We start from the raw sequence: 22,787 nt of genomic DNA, 5'->3' as shown, positions 1-22,787 counted from the left end.
GGAAGATTATGTTGGAGGAGCCATTCTTCTCTCCCTCGTAACAAGGTAAGTCTGGACATCCTCTGCCGTTTCAACCTTAAACCTCCTGCCCAAGTTTCTTTTAGCCCACTTGATGGCCACCTCAAGTGGAGCTTCGAGATCACCCCCGAAGCTCAGGAGAATCTGTTTCTCAGCTACCTGGATCTCAGCATAATGTTGCCACAGAATGATGATCGTAGTATGTCCCCAGTTTTTAGCATTACCCTTTATTAAGCTAAGCGTTTTGTTAGTGGGGTGGGCAGGTTTGATAGTGGAAGTCAAATTCAGTGTGATCCGCTGAATAGCGGGTGGGAAGCGGTCATTTGTTGACACATTCTTTAAAGGGTGTGTCGCCTAGGGTTAGGGTAGGGTTAGGGTTAGGAAACTCATATTTATTCTGCCCCCTTCGGGGAACAGGAGGTGCACGGTCCTTCCCTCTCCACGTCCCAGCACTTCGTCCCCCATTGTATCTATGTCCTTCATAATGTCTGTCATTGTCCCAATCATTTCGTCTCCACATGTTTTTGTTTTATTTTGCCAAGTAGCCTTTATTTCCTAATCAATAATCCTTTTTATGTGTTGTGTTATGTATAATAAGGGTATGTTTTTATTTTTATTTCTTAAGTTTTGTATGTTTATACTTTTTTGTGTTTTAATAGTTTTATAATTTTTTTAGATTTTTTATTTTTCAAAAAAAAATGAACTAAAATGAACTGAATTTTATGTAAAAAAATAATAAAGAAAAAAAGGAAAAATTAAGGAAAAGTAGGTGGAAAGAATTTTTTAAAATTATTTATGATGTGCCCTATCGCGACGTTTCAACAGTTTTCCTGTCTTCTTCAGGCAGGGCACACAGAGGTCAAGTTTCTGTATTGTGGCTGCAACATTCGGCTCACCAGAGAGTGAATGAGAGGAGCTCCTTGTCCCCTATATATAGTCTCCTCCTCCACAAGGCTCCTCCCACTTCGTTGGCCTTTGTTCCAACATGCCCTCTTGCACAATTTATTGTAAATGTCTTTTTTTGTATTTAAATTTTCTTTTTTTCTTTTCAATGAATTTGTTTAATTAATCTTTATATAGGAATTATTTTTTTTATTATTTTAAAGAGGTTTTAAATTAAATCATAAAGGAAAAATGAAAAGAACGGCGTTTTGAAAGATAAAGGTCAAAGAGGTTAGGTTTAGAAAAAAGATCTAGGGTAAGATATAGATAAGTCGGGTCAAAGAGGTTAGGTTTTAGGGAAAAGTTCTAAGGTAGGCCATAGAGAAGTAAAATAGAGGGACGCGTCAAAGGTTAGGGTTAGAAAAAAATATCTAGGGTATAGAAAAGCAGGGTCAAAGGTCAAACGGGTAAAAGATGTAGGTTAGAAGAAAGGGTAAAGGTGGATTAGGATGAAAGGTCAAAGGTCAGTTAGAGAAGATGTTGGGTAAAAAAGAAAAGAAAAATTTGTTCAAATAAAAGGGAAGAAAAAAACATTTTTATTAAAAGTTGATGTTGTGTAATAAAGTCATCTTTTCTTGTAAACTAAGGTTTACTTGAATCCTCTCTTTTTGTTATGGTTTCTTTCTCGTTTTTTATTTTTTGTTTAATCCCGTAGGACTCTTTGTGTTAAGTAAATCCATCTCCTCTCCCATTTTTTCCTTCTGTGTCCGTCCAAGCCGGATTACTTTGAAGGCCTGAAATTTTAACTGAATCCCAGTCATGATTAATAAAATGTTTAACCAAATCTGTGTCTGCTTCTTTTTTATTTTTAATGTTGTACTTATGTTGCCATATTCTTGTTGCCAATGTATTTTTAGTTTCCCCAATGTATTGTTTGCCACATTTAGAACAAATAATAATGTAAATGCAATTTTTAGATTGTGGGTGAAATTTCTGGCTTATTTTAAATATTGTGCCATTAGTGTTGTTTTTTTTACATAATTTAAATTCTTAAAGATATTTTGTAGTAGTTTTGGTGTAGTTTCTTGTATTGGTTGAAGTTTTGCTTTTACCAAAATTAAATTAATTAAATTAATTTCTCTACCTCAGGACTCTATTCTATTTACTATTGACATTGACAGTTTGTACACCAACATTGACATAGATGAAGGAATTGGTTGCATTAAAAAAATATTTTTGAAATATCCAGATTCGAGGAGGCCAGATCGTGAATTAATACAACTATTAGAGATCAACCTGAAAAGGAATGATTTTGTGTTTGATGAAAACTTCTTCCTGCAGATTAAGGGCACAGCCATGGTAAGAAATTTGCACCTGCATATGCAAATATATTCATGGCTGACTGGGAGGAGAGTGCTCTTAACACCTGCAGAAAGACTCCCCTGTTCTACTACAGGTATCTGGATGATATCTGGGGGGTCTGGACTCACTCTGAAGCAGAATTTAATGAGTTCCTCCATCACCTAAACACACATAATCCATCCATAACGGTCAAGTCTAGCACGAGCGTTAAAGCCGTGGACTTTCTGGACACAACCACATTTAAAGGAACAAATTTTGACACAACACATAAATTGGATATTAAAGTTTTTTTCAAAGAAACAGACACACATGCCCTTTTATTTAAAACAAGTTATCATCCAAGGCACACTTATGCCGGCCTCATTAAGTCACAACTCCTCAGATTCCACAGAATATGCACGCAGAAAACAGACTTTGAGGAGGCAGTTAAGATCCTGTTTTCTGCACTTACCAAGAGAGGATACTCCAGAACCTTCCTCAGGGCATGTAGGAAGAACTTCCTGGAGTCCAGACCCCCCGATCCATCTCCAATGATTCCTCTGATTACTACTTTCACCACTTCAGCAGGTAAATTTGTGTATAACATCAAACAGAACTTTGCTAAATTCCAATCAGAAGCCTCTTTACTACAAAACTACAAAATAATTGCGGCCTACAAAAGAAACAAAAATTTGAGAGACTTCCTGGTTAGAGCTGAAGTGAAGCCGCTGGAGAAACCGAAGGTCAAAGGTCAGAGTGAATTTTTCAGGCAGTTGAATTGGGTACAAAACAAATACAATAACACAATTTTCAAATTGGACCAATTAGGACACCCTAAATTAAAAAATTGTGTTTATTTGATTACATGTCGAATCTGTAAAATCAATTATGTGGGCGAGACGGGAAACACCCTCCTCACCCGTTTCGCCCAACACAGACATAATATCCAAAAACAAAAAAAGACCCATGTGCCCCTAACTCAACATTTCATCAGACACGACTGGACCTCTGTCTCGGCCCTGGTGCTGGAATGTAATCCAGCATGGTCTCCAGCCCAGAGGAGGAGAGCTGAAAGGCTCTGGATCCGCAGGCTGGACACCAGAATCCCCAGAGGTCTGAATGAGAGGTAGATTCCGATGTGGATCCTCCCGGCGGAACGTGCCAGTGCACTTGGGTGGGGAAGAGGGTGAGAGGAAGTGGGTCATGGGACCAATACTTTGGTTCCTGACCTTTGACCCTAAACCCTAACCCTGCTCCAACCCGCAACTCACGTCCTAACCAATTTTATTAAATTCTAACCCTAATCTATTGTTTTTTATTTAAATTTATTATTTTATAATCTTATTTCCCTTTTGGTTCCTCCCTTTTAGTTCAATACCATAAGTTTCAGTTTCCAACGAAGTCACGAAGGGAGGTGACCTTACAGTTGGGGGCGGAGCCTTGCCCTGGGGAGAGCTCATAAATAGAGGGACGTCTCTGCTCTCCTCATTTCTGTTTCAGCTACTGAAGTGGAAGGACCTCTCAGAGCTCAGTTGAATTAGTTTGGTGCCAGGCCTGATGAAGACCTTTAGTTAGGTCGAAACGTTGCTGTTGGCACCTTTCTTTTTTTGTAAATAATACTTTCTTAAAAATTTAAAAACAATTAAAAAAATAATACAAAAAAAACAAGTCCCCAAAAAAACAAGACTTATAAAAAAGATATTAGAAATAGAGTTTTCCCCTTTTGGATTTTTTATTTTATTTTTTTTATTATTATTTTTGAAATTTTATTTTACGTATTGTTTCTGAACAGAAACCCTCCTTAAGTTGTTTAAAAAGAAATTGTTTATAGAAGCACAAATAGGACACTTTGAGACACAAACAACAATATAAAAAAATCTAAATGGATGAAAACTGGAGAACGGTTGGACGACGTGGCCGTCGTCCACGTTTCCATGGTCCAAACAGGGACTGGGATTGGGGTGGTCCTCCGGGCTGGATGGCAAGTGCTCCCTTCTCCAGATGGAGGAGAAATCAGTTCCCCTAACCTAACCTCTTTGACCTTTCCCTCTAATTTATTTCTCTATGGCCTACCCTAGAACTTTTCCCTAAACTTAACCTCTTTGACCTTTATCTTTCAAAACTCCGTTCTTTTCATTTTTCCTTTAACAGTTTAGTATGATTTAATTTAAAACCTCTTTAAATAATTTAAAAAAATAATTCCTATATAAAGATTAATTAAATCAATTCATGGAATTACATTAATTTTGAGAAAAGCACATTTAAATACAAAAAAAGATTTACAATAAGTTGCGTAAGAGAGCATGTTGGAACAAAGGCCAACGAAGTGGGAGGAGCCTTGTGGAGGAGGAGACTATATATAGGAGACAAGGAGCTCCTCTCATTCACTCTCTGGTGAGCCGAATGTTGCAGCCACAATACAGAAACCTCTATGTGTGCCCTGCCTGAAGAAGACAGGAAAACTGCTGAAACGTCGCGATAGGGCACATCATAAATAATTAAAAATTCTTTCCACCTACTTTTCCTTAATTTTTTTTCTTTATTTTTTTTTACAAAAATTCAGTTCATTTTAGTTCATCTTTTTTTTGGAAAAATAAAAAATCTAAAAAAATTATAAAAGTATAAACATACAAAACTTAAGAAATAAAAATAAAACATACCCTTGTTATACATAAGACAACACATAAAGATTATTGATTGGGAAATAAAGGCTACTTGGCAAAACAAAACATAAAAACATGTGGAGACGAAAGGATTGGGAAAATGACAGAAACTACGAAGGACATAGATACAATGGGGGACGAAGTGCTGGGACGTGGAGAGGGAAGGACCGTGCACCTCCTGTTCCCCGAAGGGGGCAGAATAAATATAATTTTCCTAACTGGCCTGTGCCTCCAACTTCACGGCCCAACAATACCTATTTCAGACAGTATCAGCAAAGAACATACGCCTCCGTAGTTCGTGGAGATGACCATGGAAACGTACCTTATAGATCTCCTCCAAGACGAGGGAATAGAGAAAGGGACCGTCAAACTTACCAGAAACCTGACCATAGGTTTGGAAGGACTATCAGGAAGTTGCATTCTCTTATAAAAACGGTACACCACCTTCAGAGTGTAGCTCCTTTACCGGAAAAAGAGAACCCAAAAATGATCACCAAAATGGTAAAAACATTGTCCTCAATGATCAAACCAGCTTTTCAGAGAAGAGAGACAATGGAGTTGATAACCGGTAATGCGAAAAACTGGGGATATACAACCCTAATGATTCTTGAACATCATTATGAGGACACTCTGGAAAGTATCCTTAAAGATCTCAAAGAGGATCTTCCAGAGGATTGGAAAGTCGCTTTTGGAGTGGCGACCAAATGGGCGAGAAAGAATCTCACTCGAATCAGTCAAGACTCAATCGATTTCGCCGAAGCTCTAGTCACAGCAGGGGATCTTCCCAAGAGACGCACAGGTCCTGTAGAACGGACAGAAACAACGATTATGCAGGACTCACGACTAAGAAACACGGAAGAAACGAACATTGAAACACGACCGGCCCCAAAACAGAGGGAGGTCAACAAAGGGAGTGACACAGACTAATTACAGGGAACAAAGACTGACTACACAAAGGAGATCAAGGCCAATAGTACACGAGGTCTTGATAGAACCAACCCCCCAAAAAACCCATCAGGGGATATCAGTTGCCACAAACACAGAAAGGGAATGTGAGGAAACTGAAGGGACAGACATGAATGAAAACGTTCTGGTGGTTGAACATGGGGTCCAACAGGCCCAATCCCTCATAGAACAAAAACAAAGTTCTCATGTGACGGTACATAACCCTTGTAAAATACAAGAGGATGACCCACTTCTGGAAATTGAGGAAATACAGTCGACCAACACATGTCCACAGTTGGACAATTTTCCTCCTATAACCTTTGACTTGGGGTTCTCGATTCTGGATGAGTCGCACCAACTGTCTCCTGTTCATGTTCAGGAAACGGACTCTCCAGAACAAGAGAATGAAGAACTAGTTTTCTCAACAGAAACACGAGAATCAGATGATCAGGAAGATGAAATCCAAATGTCTGACACTTTCAAAGTAAATAGACACAAACGAACAGACAGAAAAATGACAGAATGGGACCTGGAAGTAAAAGAAAAATGGTTGGTCATCGGAGACTCCAATCTGGCAAGGATGCCTGCCCATCCAGTAAAAAATTTACAAATTGAGAGTTACCCGGGTGCAAACTTCCGACATGCACAGGCGATTCTGGAAAAAACAACGACACATAATGGAGTAGAGAAAGTAATTCTGTCCTTCGGAATTAATAACAGAGAACAGAGGGCAAAAGAGACCGCAGTGAAACAAGTACAAACTGCTCTAAGAACAGCAAAGATGGTTTTTCCATTTGCGGAAATCTGGATTCCTCTGATAAATTTCTCTCCAGATCTTCCAACATCACAAAAGGGCACTCTCCAAATTTTGAATGACCATATTTCAAAAAACATGCCCTACATTCCACTCTTGGACCGTGAAAAGTTCAAAACGGAAGAGGATAATATTCACTGGACAACTGAGACGGCGAAAGAAATGTTAGAACATTGGGGCACAGTTTTAAACTGTATGGCCCTGTAAGCCTGAATGAGGAAGGGAATGGGGTTACAAAACCTCTTTCTTTTCAAAATATTATGGTCTTAGCAAAAAATCTAAAATTAACAAAATCTCAAATACAAATCTTAAATCGTGGCCTAACATTTGTCCCTTCGATTAATATGGAAAAAGAATCAAAAACTAAATTTCTTCTGGACATACAAAATTATCATAGGAAAATTAAATTGGCATTTTATTATGAAAATTCGGACTTCACAGAATACAAACCCTTTATGGGAACGTCCAATTGGTCTCCGCCTATGGAGAAACTCCCACCAATTGTAGCTAAATTAATAAAAAAAGATGAGGAGGATGTTAAAAAACATTTAAGACCTTACAAAGAAAAATCAAATTTGTCGAACGAAGAAATAAGGGCAATGAGAGAACTCAGGAATAACAAACACATAATTATTAAGCCAGCAGACAAAGGAAGTACAGTGGTAATTTTAAGCAGACAACAATACATTACAGAGGCAAATAGACAACTAAATGATCCAATTTATTATAAAAAACTAGAAAAACCAATATATACAGATACAATTCCACTGGTACATAATATATTAGATAAATTACATAAAGACAAATTCATTAATACAAAACAGAAAAATACATTGAAGGGCAATATGACACCAAGACCTAGACAATTTTATATTCTACCAAAGATCCATAAAGACCCTCAAAAATGGACAATTCCATTTGAATTGCCCCCAGGGAGGCCAATAGTATCTGATTGTTCAAGTGAAACCTATCAAACTGCGGAATTCATCGATCACTATTTGAACCCATTATCTAAAAAACATCCTTCTTACATTAAAGACACTTACCATTTCATTAATTTGATAAAAAATCTAAAAATTCCACTAAATTCACTATTCTTCACTATGGACATTGAAAGTCTTTATACAAACATTGACATTGAATCGGGAATAAAATGTGTTGAGGACATTTTTAAAAAATATCCAGATCCTATAAGACCGGATAAAGCCATTTTAGAATTGTTAGAAATAAATCTTAAAAGAAATGACTTCGAATTTAATGGGGAATATTTCCTGCAAATAAAAGGGACGGCAATGGGGAAGAAATTTGCCCCGGCATATGCCAACATATTTATGGCCAATTGGGAGAATAAAGCTCTAGAAAAATGCGATAAGAAACCCCTACATTACTTGCGATACTTGGATGATGTGTGGGGAATATGGACATTTGGTATTGCAGAATTTGAGAAATTTATAGATATTTTAAATAATCATGACCCCTCAATTAAATTAAAATATGTCATTAATGACCAATCAATTGATTTTCTAGATACAACAATATACAAAGGAAAAGACTTCATTACATCTAATAAATTGGAGGTGAAAGTATATTTTAAATCAACAGATACCCATGCACTGCTGTATAAAACGAGTTTCCATCCTAAACATACTTTCAGAGGCTTAATAAAATCACAATTAATAAGATTTGATAGAATATGTACAATAAAAGAGGATTTCATGAATGCGGTTAAAACACTTTATAGGGTTACTCGAGAATGTTTTTAAGAAAATATTTAAAAACATTTAAGGAAGAAGGAAAAAGGAGAGGAAAGAATCATTCCTATAATAACAGATTATTCAACAAATCATAAAAAATGAACTTCCTGAAAAACAACTACAAAGAACTTATTGAAAAACATGAACTATTAAAAGATGTGAATGTCATATCAGCTTACAGAAGGAATAAAAATTTTAAGGACATTTTGGTGAAATCAAAACTTCAACCAATACAAGAAACTACACCAAAACATCTTTAAGAATTTAAATGATGTAAAAAATAACACTAATGAGCCGGATGGCTCCTGCTGGAGGGGAGGCCGCTGAGGCCTGCCATCTGGGAGCTTTCTCAGCTGCTGCCAAATGGCTTCGAAGAGGCAGGTAAGTGAGGCAGGTAAGTCGAGGACACATGAAAACCCACCTTTTGGTGTGAGGAGGATTTCCCCCACCTTTTCCCGGGGTCTGTCAGGCTGTCAAATGTCTTGCGAATGGCGGCGAGCTGGCTGCAGGACCGGTCCACCGCATAATATTTTTCGGCGGTCGAGACATCATGACACATGATGCCACTTATTACCATGCGCTGTTCGGGAGGGAGGTGATTCCTCGCCTTCGGAAATAAAGGAAAGTTTTCAACATTTCCTTGTTGCGTACCGTTATTAAACACAAAACGTTAAATGATCACTTACGTAGGTGGCGATGGAGCTGCGGATGTCAGTGACAGTCAGTGGGCAAGCCCAAGTTGGACCACGCCTTCTGGATGGGCAACAGGAGATGCTTCAACCTCCTGTTGCCCTCTGTAAATATGACTAGGTCCGTCGAGGGCTTAAGCCCGGCGCGGACGGTGAGCCACCGCTCGAGCCACCTGAACTCCTCCGGGGTGAGGTAGACCTTTGCTGAGCCGAAGGCTCGGTTGGTCTTGTGTTCCTTCACCTTTTGGGAGGGAGAGAGAGGGAGAGAGAGGGGGTTGGGTTCGCTGCTGCGGGATGTCCACCATTCCGCAGTAGCGAGTGATGATCCCAGATGGCAGCAGGAACACTGCATCCTTCGACCTACATTGATGAGGAAGCCCTCGTCTTACTCCTCATCCCTCGAACTCCTGGCCTGACCTCCTGAACGGTCATTCTGGAGGACGCCGGTCCTGTGTCCGTAGACACAGGAGATGTAGAGGGAGAGGAGCGGGTAGAACTTCCTCATATGTTCCCAGGTGGAGTCCTTCTCCAGGTTGTCTGAAAAGAGGAGGAAAAAAAATTCAAGGAAACCCATTCAAAGGCCTGGACACAGGAACGAGACACACACACACACACTCGAGGTGACAAAAGTCTATCTCTCACCGAGGACGCATAGGATCTCCTCCCTGCACCTGGCCCGGCAAGCGCGGAGGTGACGCTTCGGGACCAGGTGCCTTAGCTTTGCGCTCTTGACCTGGATTTGGTGGATCGCCACCCGTCGACCCAGGCTGGAGACGGTTGAGGAGAGGACCCTGTGAACGGCGACCAGGGTGCGCTTGGAAACCCGGAAGGTGGGCGGGGGGGTCTCCTTAAAATACCCCATAAACTCCATGATGTTGACAAAGTAGAGTTTGATAGTGGTGACCGCCTTGCCGCCCCTCAGCAGGTGTTCCGGCCATCTGCTCCGGAGGAAAAAAAAGGTAAGAGTTAAACGAGAAGACACCAAAAAACATTCACCAGCGTACGTCGGAGAGGGCCTTACTCGTAGATCCTGCGCACATTTTCCAGTGCCGTCCACGTCGAGGACCACCTCCCGCCATTGGCCAGGAAACTGAGGAAGTGGTGGATCCTGGCCAGCTTGGAGCGCGCTGGTTCTCCTGCTGCTTCCTCCTGTGGCTGGAGCCCTTCAAGTGGTCCCAGTACAACTCCATGTACTGGACTGCATAAAAGACATTTGAGAAGGTAAGGTAAGATTTTGGCAAGCACAGACGGACGTGACTCACCGACTGCCGACGGGAGGGAGCGAAATGGAGCCAGGACTCCACCAGCTCTGCTGCTCCTGGCCTCCTGGTTGGGTGGGAGGTCCTCCTGGTCCTCGTCGTCCTCCTGCTCCTCCGAAGAGGTCTCCGGGTGGGTGGCGGGTGGCCAGGCAGTCCCGCAGCCTGATGCTGCTGCAGCTGCTGAAGACAAGAGAAAAAAAACAAATGAATTGACTCATTGAAAATGCATTTTTAGGTGCTGCCATTTGCGAGCAGCAGGCCCTGCTGCGGGATGTCCACCATCCTGCAGCAGGACCTGCTGCTGCAAGACGTCCGGCAGGTGGGGAGTCTGCCATTTGCGAGCAGCAGGCCCTGCTGCGGGATGTCCACCGTCCCGCAGCAGGACCTGCTGCTCACAAATGGCAGGCAGGACGCCTGCCGGACGTCCTGCTGCGAAACGGCAGCAGGAGGAGAACTCGCAGCCGGAAGTCAGTCCTGCCCGAAAGGAAAACACAGGTAGGTAACGTAGGTCATTGACTGTGGGAATGAATGTCACATACCTCCTCCAGGTACTTGACCCGGTTGCATTTTTTTTGTAGCGTCTTTGCCTGGACCCTCAATTTCTTCTGCAGCTGCAGGAGGTCAGCCTGCAGCACCTGGCAATTCCCGCATGTGGCCGGCGGCGAGCTGCACGATGCACCCTCCCTCGCATCCTCCTCCGTGGGCTCGAAGTCGAGGAAGGAGATCATCGGGGGGTTTGGGTTTGACGCTCTCAGGTCCCTGAGCTGCTTGGTGGTAAAATCCCTTTTCACCCCCTCAATGATTTTGGCGAGCTCACCCGCCTCCATCTCGGGATGGCCCGTCTCGGACATATGGGTGTCCAGCTGAGAACGGGCGTACCCGCATCCCTCGATGGGGCAGGTGAGCAGGTGGTCGGGACTCGGTTCGGGACCCGGTTCGGGACTTGGGTTGGGACCCGGTTCGGGATTTGGTTCGGGACTCGGTTCGGGACCCGGTTCGGGACTTGGGTTGGGACCCGGTTCGGGACTCGGTTTGGGACCCGGTTCGGGACTTGGGTCGGGACTCTGTTCGGGACTCGGATCGGGACTTTGGTCGGGACTCGATTCGGGACTCGTTTAGGGACCCGGTTCGGGACTCGTTTAGGGACCCGGTTCGGGACTTGGGTTGGGACCCGGTTCGGGATCTGGCTCGGAACTCGGTTAGGGACCTGGTTCGGGACTTGGGTCGGGACTCGGTTAGGGACCCGGTTCGGGACTTGGGTCGGGACTCGGTTAGGGACCCGGTTCGGGATTTGGGTCGGGACTCGGTTCGGGACCCGGTTCGGGACTCGGATCGGGACTTTGGTCGGGACTTGGGTCCGGACTCTGTTCGGGACCCAGTTTGGGACATAACACATAGTTTTGCTTCTTTTACATTGTTGTTTTTAGAGCACACAAATGATACAGTACTTAATAAATTAAAATGAAAGTTGTTCATTTACATTATATTCATTTAGCCACAAGAGGAAAGTTATTAGTTATACTCTACAATTCAGAGGGGAAAAGGTTCTAGACATGTTAATGAGATCCAAATTTTTTCAAAGTTTTGACAAACCTTAAAGTGTCTTCAGCTCGTGGAGTCGTTTCAGTGAAGTTAGTGTTCTTGGAGGGAAACTTGCTGTCGCTGTTCTGCTCAGTCAGAAAGTTACTAACGTCAGAAAAACCTGCTGTCATGTCATGAGCTGGAAAAAAAAATCAATAAGCATGTTAGCAAAAATAGAAGTCGCATCGTAGTTTCACTTAAGACTTATAAAATTGTTTTATGATTTTGGTTATACATGTAGAATTTAAACTGAGGTAACACTAACAATAAATCGTTGGGTAGATAGTGTGAAAAAGAGGAGATTAAAGACATGCTAACCTAAATGGCTGCAAATGCATCCATTGTTGAAAATGAATCAAACTCATGTAACAGTGTAATGATTCACCTCTGAAACACTGAGTCATCAAGCTTTATGCTTTCCAAACCGTTGCTATTTGGTCAGTTTGATTTCAGAGCCGATGATATTTTTTATTACAGAAACATAAAATTTACTCATCTTTAAGATGAACAAAACTCACTGCGTACACTGATGGCGATGAGTTCAGCCAAAAGTAAAACATTCAGGATTCCCAAAGCCACACAGAGGCAGAGCCTCTTTGGAGCTGCTTGAACCTTAACAAAAACCTGAACCTTAGCAAAATGTAATTAAATACATACTAGATTTATTTGAAACTTTATTCTTACCTGTGTGATTAGATGCAGTTTGTCCAACAGGCTCCATGTTGACGTAAATTTCCTCCATCGCTTCAGACTCTGTGCTGCTTTAAACACTGACTATAAAATCCACTGCAGATGTGGAACTACGTGAAAAACTGTGGGAAAGAGGTGAGACGTGTCTGGTGTTCAACATAAAGAGTAACATTTTATAGAGATAACAGTCAAAGAAATTCATGAGTGCTGTTTCACTATTATTTTCTTAAATATCTTACATAACATAAGATTCTTGAAGGTTTCAATAGTTTCATAAGTTCATATTTGCTGATTCGGTATCAATGAATATTTATTTCTCCTTTGTTTTCCTTCAGCTCAGTTAATCCTACTCATAATAAACATGTTACACTTTTCTATCAGTGAAGAAAATAATTGACTTTTACATTCATGCACCACTTTGCTTTCTGCCGTATGGTCTCAAAAATTTAAAATAGTTTTAAATCACTGATATACGGATAAATAATATCTGATATAAGGATGTTGTGATGTTCCTGCTCCTTGTGTCCAGACATAGTTAAAGATATATACTTTTAGGACTGCCGTTTAGTAAAAAGCTGGATGAGCTGTCAACTAGTGTCTAAAACTCAGGCATCATGTCTTCTGAGGGAAATCAACAGTTTGACAAACAGTTTGCTTTGTGAAGCATCGCCTCACTGGGAGGGAACTGAAAGGCTAACATGCCAATCAGGTGCAAGTTGGGCGGTTAAAGTAAGAGAAACCAGATACTGCATTCATAGCATGAAGACCAGCAAGCAAAGCTTTCACAGAATAAATTCTGTAGAATATCAGAGTACAGGAGATACAGGATAGAAGATTTGACTGAATCAAGACATTGTCCAGAAGTTCAGACTGGGAAGCTAACTGGAACATTGCTAGCCAAGTATGTGGAGCAGGAAAATAGGTTGTAGTTACTTAAATTTATCCAAACCAATTGTCTCAAAAGATTCAATTACTGCAACATGTAAAAGACAAGTGTAGTTACATTGTGTGATTTTGGCAAACAATATTCTTAAACTCATCCAAAATATTATTCAATGCAAAATTTATTTTACTTTCTGCTTACAGCAGCAGCAATATATTTACTACATGTCATTACATGACATAGTTGTACTGTTCAAAACCTTTTGGTTTGCTTGAGTAGAAATGGAGTAAAGTCTGTGTATGTTAAACATTTACCACCCAAAATCCTCACTACTTTCAAATAGTTCACTTTTTATTTTATTCTAGTTGTTGCAGACTCAACTTAAATAGATTCACTTGTAAAGCATCTTTTTTTTCTTTTTTAAATCCAAAAGTTCCTGCCGCTTGTTTAAGATGAGTGCAAACAACAACAAGTTGTTGAGAATTAATTCATCAGGTTCTAGCATTCATAAAAATGTCAGTGTTTTAAAGGTTGAAATTGTGCTTTTTTTATCTTGCTGATTAAGTTATATAGTCGATTTAAATATTTAGTTGCAAATGAGTTTAGTTCGTTCCTTCTTTTTAACATAACAGTTGATCATGTCTGAACATCTGCAGAGATGAAGATTATTGGCATGAGCAGCTTTACAACAGTTCATGTGCAACAATTCAGTGACAAAAGCACCAAGTTTCTCTAAGATGTAAAATATTTTATTTTCTGTAAATGATTCTAAATCAGATTCACTATATTTTCCAGAAACATCACTTTGTTTACATCCATTAATAAAAAAACAGAGACAAGGCTTCATGTCGTCTATCTGTACACAGCAGAGCCTGAGTAAACCTCATATTTACACGGCGGCAGACGCCTGCAGCCTAAACTCTGGGTGAAGTAACAGACGCCTGTCCACACAAGGGGGTGGGGGGCGCTCTAATCTTTGTGTCTGGCTTTTTACTTATGGTACAGATATTTACACACTGCCACACTGGACCTCAAATGCACCGCAGTTTTAGAAAATAGCTTAATTCATTAATAAATACAAAAAGAAGAAAATCTCTTATTTTACAGGAACTGATGAGGAAGAGGGGAGGACTAGGCGGTGGAATCAGGTAGGTGTGTGTTTGTCATTTAATGTTTTAGTGCAAGTTAAAGGACGACACATTCGCTTATTTCAGTGGCGTTTACACTCACATTTACAACCAATTTACAGTGAGGACCAGCCTCTTGGTAAGCTCCGCCCACAACAGATTATAAATGTGTCCCATTTGTAAATTAAGTATAAACTTTAGTTCCTCTGATCTAATCAGTTAGTTTTATTATGGTGTCATGCTAGCTGTGCCCATAGACCAGTGATGATGTCATGTTAGCTCCGCCCACAGTGCGCCAGAGGCCTCCATGCTCTCAGTTCATCCATTTGCGGCAGTTCACGGCTCCACAGTGACACGGGATCTTGTGCTGATCATCTTCCAGGTCAAACTTGTAGTCGTAGCATAGCTGAAGGGAGCAGAGCCAACATGATGAGCCAATCGCATTCAGGCTGCCTGACAATGGACAGATTGTTGCATCGACACCAACCTCCTCTCCTCTCTGAATGCGTCTGGAGGAGCTGATGATGATCTTGTTCTCCTTCTCCACCGTCACCACCTCAGTGATGCAGTTCGGAGCACACGAGTGGTTGATGTACCTGTCGGTCACCCAAAGACCCGCCCATTCCCAGGTGAGCACAGAGCAGGCGCTGCCAGCAGGAGCTTCAGATCTCTGTCTCTTACCTCGCCGGTCCTCCGGTGATGGTTGCGTCGATCACATAGTCGTTGTCGATCCGAAACATGTAGACGCCTCGGTTCTGCAAACACCAGAACAGATGATTTACATGAGCTACAAGACCAAAGTAAATCAGAGGAGCTGATTGGATGTGCCCTGATCAGAATTAACCAATCAGATGAGGGGAGCGACCAGGGTCAGGTGAATCACCTGGGCCTCGTACAGCCTCTCCTTGCGGTTGGCGACTTCGCTCCTGATTATTGTCCCAATGTACTCGATGACCATCGTGCACTTCTCGATGTCTCTGGCGGCGTACAGCCCCAGTCCCTGTAAACGCATGCAGAGTTAGCCGCCGGCCCTTGGGGTGGGGGGGATGCCGTCGCCTCCTCTCCAAGCTGGCTCACCTGGATGCCAGAGCGAGCCAGGTACACGTTGCTCTTCCACTCCGCCTTCATGCGGCGGTACTGGGCCGACTTGGAGTGGCGGCCCTGATGGGCAGCAGCCACCGACTCGCCAGGAGACAAAGACAGAACGCCGGGAACGAGGCCGACGATGGAGCCCACTGAGCCCTGACACCTGAGGGCCACACTGGTCAGCAGGTAAGGTCTGGGAAAGACGAGGCAGGTAAGACAGGTATGGATTCCACAAGGTTTTGAGCCAAACATCGGTTACTGGTCTGAACCGCTGGACCTTCTCTGGTAAAATATTCATTCTGGATGTTCCCACCATGTCACAAGTCTTCCAGCAACCATGATGGAAGCCAGACATCACTAATACTGTGATAATTGATATATTATTTAACTAATCAGTGCAGCTTTTTCAGCAATGGGCTCATGCCTCACTATGTTGTTCAAATCCAGGAACCAGGTTCTGGTTCTCCTGGTTCTGTCCAGAACTAGAAATCAAACACCAGAAGATGTGCAACTATTTAATAAGTCCAACCCCACCCAAAGTTAGCAGGCTCCACCTGGAAGTAATCAGGAACAGGAAGTGATGTCAATACAAAGTGTGCACTGATAAGTCGGCCCCAAGTCGGCAATCGACAGGCAGACCGAACCCCATCTGAAGCTGATCTCATCCGATCTTATCTACCTCAGCAAAATGCTCTGCTGCTCTGCAGTGAGAGGTTCTGTTAGCCCGACCCTAACAGAACCTCTGTTAGCCCCGCCCACTGGGTCACGTCTGCAGCTTGAAGTTAACAATAATCACCCTACTCTCGCCAACTCAGAGACTTTCTTGCTATTTTTAGCAACATTTTAGACAAAAAAAAGTGTTGCTAAAAATTCGAATTGGCCAATCAATCTTTTTAAAGATCAGTGATCACAAATCGACCAGAAAATTGCGATCGGTGCAGCTCTAGTCGTTACCTCTTGGCTTGGCAGGCCTTGGGTTCAGAGCGAGCCGAGCCAGAAGGGTTGAAGGCCAGAGGCCACTCCATGAGGGGGTTCCTGCCGTAGCGAAAAGTGTAGCGCTCGCATGCCTCGACCCCCGGCAACTGGAGGGAGAGAGACATGGTTAGGGTGTGTGTGTCACTGTCAGGGTGTCTCTCTGTCTCTGTGTCTTTCAGTTGGACCTACAGACTCGATGATCCGGGTCACGGCGGACGTCTTCAGGCCAAACAGTTCCTCTCCTTTCAGGTAAACAGGAAACAGCTTCAGAGTGCCGCTGCAGCTCCTCATCCGGGCCACCGGCTCCAGAACCTGGGCCCACGCCGCTGCACACAGAGTCGGGTTGAAGCGGGTCAGAGAGTCGGAGAGTCTACTCACCTGCTACTGGTTACCGTGGCGACTACCTGTAGGCGTGGCTCCTGTGAGGACGACGTCGTCGTGACCTTTCTCAACCACCTTGACCTTGAACAGCGGCTGGGCTTCATGCTCCTCGATGTAGCACAGGTACTTGCAGCGTCTGCGGGTGGAACCGTTCGTTAGTACAGATCCAGAACCATGTGGACTCCACTGACCCAGAACCAGCAGAACTATGACTGCTGTTAATTTCTGGCCTGGTGTTCTCGCTCTGACAGAATCATGTTTTCTGCTGTGACTAAGAATAAAACAGATAATCGGCCATCTAAAGTCAACCCATGTTTCTGTGGCAACCGTCTGAGTGGTAGATCTTTCTCATTAATTTATGAAATTATTTAAAGCCTTAGCTTTAATATATTCATGTCTTCCTTATTAAAGTTTCTCTTAAACATTTAAAGCTGCAGTAACTTTAATAAATCTTTGTCCATACTTTATTACAGTCACCACTTTAATATGAGACAGAATTGAGCTTCTACCCTTCCTCACCTGTTGCTGTAGCGCATGCTCCAGTAGAAGCGGTTGGCATGGTAACCGACTGGGAAGATGGCAGCCTCGCTGTGGAAGGCATCCATCTGCTGTGGGAGGAGCCTGCCTACGGCGCGGAACAGCAGGCTGCCGACACGGAAGGTGTGCTGTCGCTCGCCCCGCTGCACCACAGCGGCGATCTGCCGCGCCTCGTCCCGTTGCACAAAGACTCGCCGAAACACGGCAAAACAACGCAGCTCCGAGTCATACGGGTCGGAGCCAGGAGTGGGGTCAGAGGTCGGCCCGGGCGTGGAGAACGGGGAGGAGCTGGATGACCTGTCCCCGCTCACAGGAAGCGTCCTGGGCTTATGGAGGTAGCACAGCATGGTCTTATCCTGTCAGACAAAGGAACAGCGTGACTGAGCATGCTCAGACTGCTCAGGTGATCAGGGTTTGCTGAGATTCGGTACCTTGAAGAAGGTGCAGTGGGCCTGAAGGGCGCAGGTGAAGTGATAGGTGTTGGTGCAGCGGAGCCGGTTGCAGCCGGTCGTGGCGCCGCTGCGGCTGCAGTGGGCACAGCGGAGCGCCAGGCCCCGCCGCAGCGCCAGCTCTACATTGATGAGCGCGCCCGCCTGCGTCTCGTACACCTCACTGGACCACAGAGCGCAGTTCAGGTGCACCTGCAGAACATACATAGGTTAAGTATGTCACTGCGGGTTGTTTTTAAGGTTTTATTGGCTCCAGTGGCCTTTATTTGAAAGTCGTTCAATAGGAAACGGCAATGAAAGAGGCGGCCTGACAAATGTCGCCAGGCTGGTAATTGAGCCAACGACCACCAACACGAGGACTGAGGCCTCAATACGTGGGTTGTGCTTCGCCCCTACGCCACCACAGCACCGTCACTACGGTTTTATGAATCCCTACAGAGCGCCAGAGGGCGGAGCTGAAAACACTGAATGACTAATGCCATCGATGTCATAAGGAATCCTGAGCACACGCCTCAAACGCCCAGATGACACTTGTAGAATAACATGAACCAGAAAACGATGCCTTGCTGTGACTGAATGGTCCATTCAAGCACTTCCAAGGCAGCCAAACTGAACAACTCCCCTGGCATTACAGGAACACTGCGAAGGCTCCTAAGGCAAGTTTCAGTCGATGTAGACTGAGCCAGTCAGAACTGTCGACAAGACTGAACTAGGAAAGACATGCAAAAGCTGCCTGGTCTTCAGTGCAAAGGCCTGAAGCGCTGCATGAATAAAGCTAATGGCTGCAGTCGCCCCACTAGGGTCCCTAAGGGATGCAGAGAGCGAAAACATGAGGTGTCCCAAAGAATTGGAAAAGGCGGGCAGCCTGGGCTCCGCCGTTATAAGCTTTACAAAGGAAGTCATCTGTAACACAAAGATGGAGCCCACAAGCACCAAATACCTCAATGCAAAGCTTCATCTGGTGTCACAATGAAAGAAATAGGAGGTTCAACTGCAGGCATATGATTCACGGCTGCCTTGACCAACTCAAGCATAGCTGCCAACACCCAACAATTGTGGAGAGGCATGAAATAGAGCCGTCACCTGACACACTAAATACACTGAGATGAAAAGCGTGAGCCAGACTCCGAAGCATGAGGTGACTGTGCCGCCTCCTCACTCCCACAGTGAGGGGCAGAGGCAGTCAGACAGTAGATCCTCCTCCACAGACGATTCAGGGACGGTGTGGGAGAGAAGCGTCCAGCTGGCATGCCTGGAAAAAGGATTTCACTTCTGCCGGTCCTCCTGCTCAACACTCGTGAAAAAGCCTCGATCAGACTTAGCTCACCTATACTTAAGACGCAACCACAGTCACTGTGGCCTTAGACCAGTACATGGAGCGCCGAGGCACGGCCACCTGCCCAGAAGAAGCTGTGATTTTGGAGAGGAGGCAAAAACCAACAGCAGAGTATCTTGAGTGAAGTGAAGATCGACCCATTACAGCGCCAAGGAGGGCGACACATCGATACTCCAGCCAAAAGGGAATCAGGCATCCAACAACCATGAAATGATCCAAGATCCCCAAGGCTGATGTCATGCAAATGAACCGCATGAGAAGAGGAACAGAACCTCACATGACGTCAGGCTACAGCTTCAGATTGATCCTCCGATATGTCACAGGTGTGACTGTTGATATTACGGCTTGAACGGCGCATGAGCAAAGGGAACATTCAGTGCTTTCGGGTCTACGGCTGCAGAACTCACCCAGAGGTCCAGGTCCAGGTTGAGGAGCCGGGCAGGGCCGTCCGTCACGCCGTCCCCCTGCTGGTTGCAGAAGCAGCACCTTCGCTGGTCTCTAGGCAACGGGTCGGGACGCAGGCACGCTCCAAACTCCTTCAGAAGCTCATCCACTTCCTCTTCTGTCGGAATGGCACCCGTCTGGTTAGCAACACGGGAACCCCTAAGATGGATACAAAGGGATTAACGAGGATGAGGGACCCGGACCGGTCCAACAGAACCAGAGCATTCCCTGCAGTCACCAACATGGCCGACGCCTCGAACGCTTACCTGTTGAGAGTGATGCTGAAGCTCCAGCGTCTCCACCGAGAAATCTTCATCTTCTTCAAGTTTTGAGGACACAGAGAGTCATCACCTGACACGGTCCGTGGGCGGGGCTTTAGCTTGACCTTCACCTGTCAAACAGAGAGAAGTGTCCATGAGCCACCTGGTGGCAAGGAACCTAAAGGCTGAAACTGGTTAAACTGGGGATCAGTCTCACCTTGAGGCTGTCGGGGTGGGGCCTCGTCTCCATGGTAATAGCAGAGGCAGGTGGAAAGGCAAGCGGTGGTGAGGAGGAGGAAGGAGAGCAGGAGGAAGAGTCGATGCGTGGGAGAGAATGGACAGCAATGGGGGACATGTTGTTGGCGTACTGGTGCTGTGTTCTGCTGAGAGGAGGAGTCGAGCCAGAACCAGCCAGAAGCACCGGCACTGCAGGCTGAGGACACAGGCAGACCAGTGCATGATGGGAATCGCAGAACGTAAAGAGGGTGGTGAGCAGAAACCTAACAGGCTGGGTTACCTTGGCTCTGGCAGAGCGGATCTGCTGCTCTGACTCGAATAGAGCGGAGCAGGTTGGACTGCAAAACACCAAACCGGGTACGTCTCTGGACTCACCTTCCTGCAAGACACACTTCCTGTCACTTCCTGCCTCTGCCCCTCCATCGAACCCCCTCCGCCCAGGCTCACCTGTCTGTAGGGAACTTCGTTAACCAGCAGCCTTTTGCAGCGGCTGCAGCAGCGTGGCGAGTTTCTGGCAGCAGGTGGCGCTCTCTGCACTCTGGATGCTGCTGAACCCTAAGGACACATGGAGAAGTCAGCAAGCAACGCGACCCTTGCACCTGGTGGGCTAAAACCACGAAGGAACACGGACCTGCAACATCGGCACACGCACTCCTGCCAGCAGGGCCAGGTTGCTCCGCTCTAGCGCCGGCGCTCGGCTCTGCTGGTATCTGATGGGGCCGGGGACCCTGAGGAGCGCCGCCACCGCCGCCATCACACCCGGGACATTCTGCGAACGGACTCGGGTTAAACGGAGCCGCTCTGGTCAAACTGGCCACTCGCACTGCTGCACACTGACCTGAGAGGCGGCCGGGTTCAGAGTGATCGCTATGGTAACCAGGTCTGTGCTGGAGCAGGTGGATTGCACTTGGAGGTGTGGTTCTGCCTTCACTTCCTGTTTCACTGAAAAGCCTGAAAACAGATGGAAGAGCTAGTCAACAGGTATGGAACACAATAACTCAGGTAAGCAGCTTCAGATAGCTGACCTTTGCCCCAGGTGCAGGGAATGATGGGTAATGTAGGTGATGGGCAGGGCGAGGGCTGCTCCAGCTTGATGAAAGACAGGTCAGGGTACCTGCTGACCTCCATGTCCACCACGCTCTCTGGAGACGAGGACGGGACAAACCCCTCTGGACTGTGGCACTCCAACGACTCCTGGATCCTGGGAAAACCCATGAAGAAGAAAACCACTCAGTGCATGAGCGTGTTGCACAAGCAGAACTCTTACCTGAGGGGGCGGGTCTTACCTGAGCTCCTCCTGGTTGTTGTGGGGCGGCGTTGGCAGGGATGCAGGGACATCTACTGTTTTGGAGGCAGAGTTTAGATTGAGAAGCTCATCCTCTTTGTGCTTCAGGGGTGGCAAGCCTGACCGTGAGGTGAGAACAAGGAGTCGTCAGTGCAGGTAAAGTCTTTTGCATCCCAATAGAGCACCTGAAGCTCACCTTCCTGCTCGCTCAGTTCCTTCCTGGTCAGCTCCTCCATTGTGGCGAAGCCGTTCACCATCTTCTGTCTGCTTACAGGTGGAGGTGTGGGGGGCAGAGATGCCGGAGGTGTGGGGGGGTTACTGAGGTTGTTCTGAAGGAGACGCAGCAAATGAGAGGAGAGCAGGAGCGGTGTGGTGTCAGTGTGGGGCGCTGCAGCGTACCTTGTAGATGATTTGGGAGTAGAAGTCTGAGACGCCATCCAGAGAGGCGTTCCCAAAGGAGCCTCTCAGCAGGGAGTCTCTGCCTATAGAGGAGCTGCCGTATGGGGGGAAGAGGCTCAGGTCTACACCCAGGATGGGCTCCATGAGTGGCAGCACTGCCAGCTGAGGACATGACCGGTAGAAGGTCAGCAGGTAGACGGCATTAATCGAGTCAGGAGCATCAGGAAGGAGGCGGGGCTCTACCTGACTCAGCTGGGTCATCAGTGTGTCAGAGGAGGAGCTCTTCTCTTCATCGTCCTCCTCCTTCCTCCTCCTTTTGGACTTGGATGGAGCTCTGTCTTTGTCGGGTCGACTCAATCTCTTGCTGCGCTTAATTTTCTTTGGACCGTCCACCAGTGGCACCTGGAGGATGCAAAAAACCTCAGCACCACACACAACATTCTGAGGACTTGTTACATCTGACCTGCCACAGATTACTTACCATGTTGCCATGGAAACCTGGTTCATCTTCTTCCTCGGATCGCATGCCATCATTGGACAGCTGGCAGTGCGCAGCTGGCCTGGAGGGAGCCGTCATGGTTACGGGCGACGTTTTGTCCCTCAGAAGGTGTCGGAGCAGCTCCTTCCCTCCATCTCCCCCGTGAGAGGCGGCGGAGGAGAAGCAGTCTTCCCCAGCCTCCTCTACCTTCACAGGGATCCCCCAGCAGGGCTGCGCCTCCATCAGCTCCTCCTGCAGGTGTGATACCCATAAG

General features: G+C 45.5%; 2 protein-coding genes across 15 annotated transcripts in view; both read right to left on the bottom strand.

Annotated features, from left to right (window-relative positions):
• Window positions 1–4,907: 4,907 nt before the first annotated feature.
• LOC103460166 (uncharacterized) lies at window positions 4,908–11,025 on the bottom strand. Of its 2 annotated transcripts, none has more exons than XM_008402227.3 (6): window positions 10,905–11,025; window positions 10,128–10,545; window positions 9,749–10,044; window positions 9,471–9,643; window positions 9,104–9,347; window positions 4,908–9,024 (listed from the first exon to the last, which is right to left on the bottom strand). In XM_008402227.3, the coding sequence occupies exons 1-4, from the start codon at window positions 10,930–10,932 to the stop codon at window positions 9,492–9,494; spliced, it is 894 nt and encodes a 297-aa protein (XP_008400449.2). In that variant the 5' UTR covers window positions 10,933–11,025; the 3' UTR covers window positions 4,908–9,024; window positions 9,104–9,347; window positions 9,471–9,491. The 2 variants fall into 2 exon arrangements, with proteins under 2 accessions (XP_008400449.2, XP_008400450.3); XM_008402228.3 differs by lacking the exon at window positions 10,905–11,025 and having other exon boundaries at window positions 10,128–10,304; window positions 10,369–10,677.
• Window positions 11,026–14,246: 3,221 nt separating this feature from the next.
• kmt2ca (lysine (K)-specific methyltransferase 2Ca) overlaps window positions 14,247–22,787 on the bottom strand; it is a 40,190-nt gene continuing 31,649 nt past the window's right edge. For all 13 annotated transcript variants that reach the window (XM_081601908.1, XM_081601909.1, XM_081601913.1 and 10 more), the window contains 23 exons: window positions 22,517–22,765; window positions 22,279–22,437; window positions 22,036–22,197; window positions 21,833–21,965; window positions 21,638–21,755; window positions 21,377–21,552; window positions 21,190–21,302; window positions 20,983–21,120; window positions 20,799–20,906; window positions 20,632–20,730; window positions 20,332–20,547; window positions 20,121–20,245; window positions 19,818–20,013; window positions 18,057–18,266; window positions 17,608–17,981; window positions 17,112–17,224; window positions 16,897–17,033; window positions 16,687–16,814; window positions 15,724–15,925; window positions 15,530–15,646; window positions 15,328–15,401; window positions 15,134–15,242; window positions 14,247–15,052 (listed from right to left, as the gene is read on the bottom strand). In XM_081601908.1, the coding sequence (XP_081458034.1) occupies window positions 14,960–15,052; window positions 15,134–15,242; window positions 15,328–15,401; window positions 15,530–15,646; window positions 15,724–15,925; window positions 16,687–16,814; window positions 16,897–17,033; window positions 17,112–17,224; window positions 17,608–17,981; window positions 18,057–18,266; window positions 19,818–20,013; window positions 20,121–20,245; window positions 20,332–20,547; window positions 20,632–20,730; window positions 20,799–20,906; window positions 20,983–21,120; window positions 21,190–21,302; window positions 21,377–21,552; window positions 21,638–21,755; window positions 21,833–21,965; window positions 22,036–22,197; window positions 22,279–22,437; window positions 22,517–22,765 (3,549 nt within the window). In that variant the 3' untranslated portion in view covers window positions 14,247–14,959. The remainder of the gene's footprint in view (window positions 15,053–15,133; window positions 15,243–15,327; window positions 15,402–15,529; window positions 15,647–15,723; window positions 15,926–16,686; window positions 16,815–16,896; window positions 17,034–17,111; window positions 17,225–17,607; window positions 17,982–18,056; window positions 18,267–19,817; window positions 20,014–20,120; window positions 20,246–20,331; window positions 20,548–20,631; window positions 20,731–20,798; window positions 20,907–20,982; window positions 21,121–21,189; window positions 21,303–21,376; window positions 21,553–21,637; window positions 21,756–21,832; window positions 21,966–22,035; window positions 22,198–22,278; window positions 22,438–22,516; window positions 22,766–22,787) is intronic.

The sequence above is a fragment of the Poecilia reticulata genome, chromosome 20 (genome assembly GCF_904066995.2).
Source record: "Poecilia reticulata chromosome 20, P_reticulata-male-v2, whole genome shotgun sequence".
Lineage (NCBI taxonomy): Eukaryota > Metazoa > Chordata > Actinopteri > Cyprinodontiformes > Poeciliidae > Poecilia > Poecilia reticulata.
This window is presented reverse-complemented; position numbering and strand designations above follow the sequence as displayed.

Coding starts and splice junctions, on each gene's coding strand:
- LOC103460166 (XM_008402227.3), bottom strand. CDS start 10,932: ATGCAACCGGGTCAAGTACCTGGAGGAG. Junction 10,045..10,127: donor AATGTGCGCAGGATCTACGA/GTAAGGCCCTCT, acceptor CCTCCGGAGCAG/ATGGCCGGAACACCTGCTGA. Junction 9,644..9,748: donor GGAGATCCTATGCGTCCTCG/GTGAGAGATAGA, acceptor TCCTCTTTTCAG/ACAACCTGGAGAAGGACTCC.